At 49.6% G+C, this 7,578-nt stretch overlaps 1 protein-coding gene across 50 annotated transcripts in view; it reads left to right on the plus strand.

Moving 5' to 3' along the window:
- LOC121876609 (Down syndrome cell adhesion molecule-like protein Dscam2) overlaps window positions 1-7,578 on the plus strand; it is a 254,991-nt gene that overhangs the window by 69,650 nt on the left and 177,763 nt on the right. For 8 of the 50 annotated variants that reach the window (XM_042381873.1, XM_042381874.1, XM_042381826.1 and 5 more), the window contains exon 5: window positions 2,663-2,795. The exons of 38 other annotated variants lie outside the window; for them this stretch is intronic. In XM_042381873.1, the coding sequence (XP_042237807.1) occupies window positions 2,663-2,795 (133 nt within the window). Of the gene's footprint in view, window positions 1-251; window positions 376-974; window positions 1,099-2,088; window positions 2,210-2,662; window positions 2,796-5,602; window positions 5,727-7,578 lie in introns of all 50 variants that reach the window. 4 more of the 50 variants (XM_042381846.1, XM_042381839.1, XM_042381871.1 and 1 more) reach the window with 4 other exon arrangements.

Below are 7,578 nucleotides of genomic sequence, written 5' to 3' on the forward strand. Positions count from 1 at the left end.
ACTGAACAAGGTGTCCGCTCCTCGTTACATAACACCGTGGGTACAGTGTTGAGAGTTAAGGGGGAGGCAGGTGTAGGTAACGGTAGACATATAGCTCATGCTGCACCAAACACACATTCAGGCTCTTGGTGAATGTTGTTACGTAGTGTAGTGTGGTAGTCTCATTAAGGCTGTAAAGTAAAGTAGAGTTTGGTGGTGAGTTGTGGGAGTACTGTACATTACTGAGTGTTAACCTGTGTTGGGTGAGCCAGACCCCGTGGGCCACTCTGCCCCCAGGCTGGCCAGCGAGGACTTCACACGAGGCAAACTAAAGACCCAAGGCTCCAGCTTCTCCCTCTTCTGCCAGGCTCAAGGCTTCCCGGTACCCTCCGTCAGGTAACTCACGCCCTTACACACACACACACACACACACACACACACACACACACACACACACACACACACACACTCTCGCTCGCCTCCATGGCACCCTAACACACGTACACAAATATATTTGTATTATTATTAGTAAGGAAATTTGATGAGTGATAGACCCGTAAGGTGAAGTTTACCTTCAGTGGACAGAAGACATGGCAGTATAGTGGTCATAGGTCGTGCTCGAGGTGACAGTAGACAGGTGGTGGTGCAATCAACAACATTTTACTACGGCCCCTTGTTGCTTCCCTCCGTGTAACATGTAGAGTGTTGGGGAAGTTCCACGAACATGACGGAGCTTACGGCGCTTAACCACGTAATGAAAGCAGAAGACACGAACCAACATATTTAAACCAAATCTAACCAAATCTAGCCTAATACTATGTAACCAAAAGTAACCTAACCAAAAGTATCCTAACCAAACATCACGTAACGATCCCAGGACAGCATTTGGTTAGGTCTTGGTTAGGTCTTGGTTAGGTTTGGTTGATTGACGGTGTCTGCCTTCACCGTAGCCCCTCGTCCCTGTTGTTGACACTTTGGTCCGGTTGGTGATGTAGAGCCAGTCGGTCTGTCGGGCCCCAAGTTCACGAGCGAGGACGTCTCCAGGTCGAAGGTGAAGGACGCGGGCACCAGCTTCTCTCTCCACTGTCAGGCTCAGGCACACCCCGCTCCCTCCTTCAGGTAAGTTGGTCAGTCTTCGTGGGTCGTGGGGGTGTGGGTCGTGGGTCATTGTGGGGTAGAGTAATGGTGGTATCCGTCTGTCTGTATGGCTGTAGATCAATAGTTCAGGAAAGTTGGTTCATATTGGTTTGGTGCGTCCGTCATTCTGTCCGTCCGTCATTCTATCCGACCGTCATTCTGTCCGTTCGTCATTCTGTCCGTCCGTCATTCTATCTGTCTGGGCACAAGTTGTCTCTGAACGGTAGCTAGATCTATCGGGCGGGCTACAACCAAACACCGTATACATATGTTTGATTGACAGTATCGAGTTTGGTCACGTGACAACACTGTACAGCACTTGGGGTCACACACACACACACACACACACACACACACACACATACACACGCGCGCGCCACCTGTTGTCGGCAATACTCACTAGAGCCTCGGTAACCACACGTCCCAACATGTTATCTCCACCACCCTCCTCCTCCACCTTTGAGTGTTACCTCCACCACCCTCCTCCTCCACCTTTGAGTGTTACCTCCACCACCCTCCTCCTCCACCTTTGAGTGTTACCTCCACCACCCTCCTCCTCCACCTTTGAGTGTTACCTCCACCACCCTCCTCCTCCACCTTTGAGTGTTATCTCCACCACCCTCCTCCTCCACCTTTGAGTGTTACCTCCACCACCCTCCTCCTCCACCTAACTAGATAACCGTGAACACCTTTATCTCTTTGGCTGAAGGTAAGATGTCAACTTATCTTACCCCCCATAAAGACCCTCGGGTATTACACACAAACTCGAGTGGTACTTGAGACATTGTGTAAGGATCCCGGTCATTAGCATACATACAGACATATAACTCGTAAGTGTATATAGTGGTGTATGTTTAGTTACTCATACGCTGATGGCTGAGGGGTTGTGTTTTAATGCTGGGTTCGAGTCCCGTTATGAGCTCTTAGTTGAGATATTTTTGTTTATGTTGTGGTGGTGGTGATGGTGTACAGAGCCGGTAGGGGCGTCAGCACCCAGATTCCCGACGAGGGACCGCGTGGCCACCGACAGGCAACAGGACACCAGCTTCCCCCTCCTGTGCTCCGCCCAGGCTCACCCGGCACCACGCACCAGGTATTGCTCTGTTTGTTGTCACCTGTTAACACCTGTTGACGGTCTGAGCAGCTGACAGTCACAGCTTGGTGGATCAGCTGCTGGTCCGGGGAGCTGCATGGGTCGTACACTGAACTATGGCGGAGGTAAAGGAACCAGGTTATGGGAGGAGAGGGACGTGTGTGTGTGTGTGTGTGTCCGTCATTACTGTGTGGAGGTGGCTGTACTGTTTTTATGAAGGGTATCCACACACATCTGGGTTATATTTATGAGGTGAGAGCTACTAGGGGTGAATGGCGGCCGGGGGGGCTGAGGTTCTCAGTGTCTGTTTTATCCCTAGATTACTTCTCCCCTTCTCTCTTCTCTGTCTATCTGTCTCAACATTTACCATCTCGTGTCTGTCTTCCTTGACCGTCCACACACGTCATCGCTCTCCTCCACTCTCGTCCTCCACCACCACATCGTCATCATCAGATCCGGTGGGGTTCTCGGCGCCCAAGTTCACATGGGAGGAACGTGTCAACACCCTCCTGACGGTGGTGAAGCCCCTAGGCACCAGCGTCTCCCTCTTCTGTGAGGCTCAAGGCTTCCCCGTCCCTCTTGTGCGGTAAGACTCTTCCCCCTCCCCCCCAGGGTAACGCTACCACTTGCTGACTGCTGGGGGACGAAGGGGGGCAATGGAAGATGGTGAGAGGGAGGGGGGAAGAGGTGGGAGTGAGGGGGGATGGTGAGGGGGTGAGAGAAGAGGGGGGTGAAGGAGGGTAGGGATGAAGGGGATTGGGGGAAGCAGGGGGACGAGGGAGGGGTTATGCAGGATTGTGAGAGGGGGCAGGGAAGAGGTGGGAGTGAGGGAGGATGGTGAGAGGTGGGCAAGGAAGGGGTGGGAGTGAGGGGAGAGGGGAGTGAAGGCGGACGGGGAGGAAGGGGAAGCTTTTAGTTTAAATTTATTGGCAAGATTGAGGTACAATTTGCCTAATGTGAGGCGATCAGTCAGATGCTGTCACCGATCACCGTCACGCTGGATAGAGGTTCATACACAAGAGGAGATAATAGAGTAGTTCATTAGTGTTATATTATCACAAAGTTTACATGCTGAGTGTTCCGGTATGTGTACAGCGTCACTAACTTGCCGGATGTGTCTGTATCCTAGCCTAATGCTGCCCACGACTACATCACATTGTCTGGTTCTGTCCTTACCGGTACCTCTTGTCACAAAATTTGTAATATTTACTAATGCCACAACTACCAGGTCTCCCTCCATTTCTCAGTTCCTCTCGGTCAGAGTTCATGATTTTGACCTGTATGCTTTTAAGTACAGCATTGAACAGGTCAAGGTCACGGTCAACATTTTCTTTCTTACATGCCTCATTGGCGAGTCGAGCAGCACGGTCATGATACCTAATTCCAACATGGGACGGAATCCACACAAATTCAATACAAAAGTTGTTCTCTTTAGCAGTTATTACACTTGTTTTAATGATACATGCAACTTTGAGGGTCACAGAACATAACAACACCGCCATTTTCCTTCAGGCAGTCAATGGTTACGTAGATTCCCATGAGTTCAGTTTTTGTTGTGGCGGGTGTGGAGAAGGGAGGGGGAGAGTGAGGAAAGACGGGAAAAATGACGGAGAATAGGGAGAAGGGTGAGGGAAATGGGGAAAGAGTGAAGGAGGTAAGGGGTGAGTTAGAGAGGAAGAAGCGTAGCCAATGAGCTGTAGTGAAAGGAGTAAAGGGGGGGAAGGATAGAGGAGGAAGAAAGAAGATGTTGGGGGAGGAACTAATACGTGGAGAAAGGGAGAGGGGGAGTCAGCAGGTAGTGGAAGGAATCAACAGGTAGGTGAGGAGGTCGTGGTAGATGGAGGTATTGAGGGTAAGAGTGGAGGAGGGTGTGACAGGTGCAGCAACAGGGGGAGGGTCTTGGTCTGAACACTGACTACATTAAGAGGTCAACGTATCACCTAAGTCGTCCTGTTTACTGTATATCAGAGCATTTGGTTGTTGGCGGCAATACAAGACATTTAACGTTATTTGTTTGTTGTTGAAGAGTTTGGCAGATGACAATAGGGTTCAGGTTCCAGTAATGTGATGTGGGAGGGATGTTGATTTTGAGGTGTGTTGTAACTCAGAGCCGGTGGGCAGTTCGGGGCCTAAATTGCCCTCCAGCGACAAGATCCACTCTGAGAGCAAGCCTGAGGGCACCACCTTCTCCCTCGCCTGCCCTGCCCAGGGCCACCCAACACCTCAGTTCAGGTAGGTGTTACTGCTGCTGCCAGACTGGTCACTTAGTCTTGTGTCCAACAGGTATTGATGCCCTCGGGTCACTGTGTCCCCAGGTCTTGTGTCCACCAGGTATTGATGCCCTCGGGTCCCTGTGTCCACTAGGTCTTGTGTCCACCAGGTATTGATGCCCTCGGGTCCCTGTGTCCCCCAGGTCTTGTGTCCACCAGGTATTGATGCCCTCGGGTCCCTGTGTCCCCCAGGTCTTGTGTCCACCAGGTATTGATGCCCTCGGGTCCCTGTGTCCCCCAGGTCTTGTGTCCACCAGGTATTGATGCCCTCGGGTCCCTGTGTCCCCCAGGTCTTGTGTCAACCAGGTATTGATGCCCTCGGGTCCCTGTGTCCACTAGGTCTTGTGTTCACTAGGTTTTGATGCCCCAGCTCCCGGTGCTGCCAGACTGTGGGTGTAGTCCCTAGTGGTCCTCACGAGATGCTTCCCTCTGGCGTAGCGTCAGAAGTATCCATTAATATTAAGGAGCCTCGCCGGTTGACCATTATTACGACTCACGACGTAGACCTGAGCGATCTGTTAGTCGTGTAGACCACCAGTTTAATATTCATACAACCTATCACAGGTTGTGGTTTATACACTCGCTCCTCGTCTTATAAACCTGGCGGGAGTGGGACAAGCGAGGGCCTTCAGGGTTGACTTACCTATAGTATAAACCTTGATATGAGGTTTATACATTATGTATGTACCGTGGCAAGTATGCCGGGTGTTGTACCTCTCTGCCACACCCACTACATTATTTACCCAAAACATATTGATAGAACTTGTTCAGTAAAGATCATATATGGTTGACGATTTGGGGACATTTAAATCTTTTTATTTTAAGGAAACTTGATTGACGTGTATGATTTGTTTTTGAAACATAATAGTAAATACATATTATATACATATACGTGGTGAGGTGCCCGGTAATACAGGGGGTGGGGTGGGCCTCGGTGATGGTCGACGGTGTGTTTACTTGATGTGCGGTACTCGACCACCAGTGTGGAGAGTTTCCCTCAAGTGGTTCTTAAGTCATTACCTGCCATTGTACAGGTGTGTGTGTGTGTGTGTGTGTGTGTGTGTGTGTGTGTGTCAAAGGGAGTGTGAGGGAGTTAATTCGAGTGTGTGTGTATATACATCAGAGGCCATGGGCAGCTCGGCTCCCTCACTCCCCGCGGAAGACACCGTCAGCGCCAAACACAAAGCAGCAGGAGACAGCTTCGCTCTACCGTGTAACGCCCAGGCCTCACCTCCACCAGCCTACAGGTATTTTCCAAACCTAACCTAACCTACTACCATAACTATCATCATTCTCTAGGGAAGTTAATGACGTACAGTACATACTTCTTGACGTTGGCTTCAAAACAACATACTGACTCGGTTAATGTGTTCGGATCCACGGTTGATGGCTTCATATGTCGTGTGTTCGATCTACACTGATGTCTTCATGGGTCGTGTGTTCGGATCCACGGTTGATGGCTTCATATGTCGTGTGTTCGGATCCATGCTTTATGGCTTTTCATGTTTTTTACTCGATTATTCTCGATGGGTTTATTGTCTTTGTAATAATAATAATAATAATAATAATAATAATAATAATAATAATAATAATATGTATGTAGCGCCTTAAACTACGCTTCATATTTAGCAGTTATCCGTCAAAGTTTCCATTTAAAATCTCATCAGACGTCATTTCTCGCACCGTAAATGTTATCCCCCGTGTCTTAGAGATTGCTGTTAGTATTTCCTCGACCTGAAAATTCCTTCACCATGAAAAGTTATAATAAAAATGACAAGACTAACGTGACTCGTCGGGGGAATTTGTGAGAATCTCGAGTTTTTCCCATTTGACGGCCGAGAGAGGAGTGGTACACGGTGTATTGTGGCTATGATTAAACCACTTGTAGCAGGGAGTACCGCCCTGCATGTAGGCTCCTGAGAGAGAGAGAGAGAGGATCAACGTGTCTCATGTGTGTGTGTGTGAGACAGATTCCGTGGGTAGCTCGGCGCCACAGCTTCCGCCTCAAGACACCGTGAGTAAAGTGGTGACTCACCAGGGAGACAGCTGCACTCTCCTGTGCAGCGCCCAGGCCTTCCCCACTCCCACCTACAGGTAACTCATTCCCCCTCCTACCTGTCACCTGGTAATCAATTAACCTGCAGTTCCTCACAGGTAAAGAGCGTTTGGTTTATCTCCCTAAGGGCTCCCAGAGACTGTACTTAGGTTGGTTGGTTATATAATTTTGGGTACGTTGGTTAGTGTGGCTGGGTTACTATCCTGGGTAACACTCATGTGGTGGTTATTGGTGTTGTGGAGCTGAGGGCATCTTGGACACTGCTTATTCTGTGTGACGGCCAGTCTTTCCAATACCCCCTGTGTGACGGCCAAGTTCACACCCCCACGGGCCACCACACCCCCTGTGACGTCCAGGTTCACCCAGCACCAAAGGCTCACAACATCAAACCAAACCAACACATGAGGGACCCGGGACACTGGCGGGCAGAACTCGTGCTGTTGTGAGAGAGAAAGTTGTTTTTATTAAATGTTAATATTAATCGTTTATTTTTAACATGATAGGTGTTTTATTCTCTCTCACTTACCTCGTCTGTTGCCTCTATACGTCTGTGGTAAACCCCTAACAGGAAGTATTGGACCTTAGATGACCGTCGTTATGTGCTGTTGTATTAAACGTGAAAGCGAAATATAGCAGGGAGTGTCGACGCGTATGTAAGCTGATGGAGAGAGAGAGAGAGAGAGAGAGAGAGAGAGAGGGGGAGTAAACGTGAAATTATTGGGAGACAGATTCTGTGGGCAGCTCGGCGCCTCAGCTGCCGCCACGAGACACCGTCACTAAAGAGTTGACTCACCAGGGAGACAACTTCTCTCTCTGTTGCAGTGCCCAGGCCTTCCCCATCCCCACCTACAGGTAAACTCACTCCCCTCACCTGTGTCGTACCTGTATACTCTCACAGGTGAAGCATTATGTCTATCTCTCACGTACTGGCAGGATTTACATATACAAGGCCGTTGATGAGCAGTAGGGCCGGGTACTTTCATCCGCTGGACATTTTCATCTTTGAGGAATATATTTTTCTGTGGTTTGTTTACTGGGATCTC

This window comes from Homarus americanus, unplaced genomic scaffold (genome assembly GCF_018991925.1).
Source record: "Homarus americanus isolate GMGI-L3 unplaced genomic scaffold, GMGI_Hamer_2.0 scaffold28, whole genome shotgun sequence".
NCBI lineage: Eukaryota > Metazoa > Arthropoda > Malacostraca > Decapoda > Nephropidae > Homarus > Homarus americanus.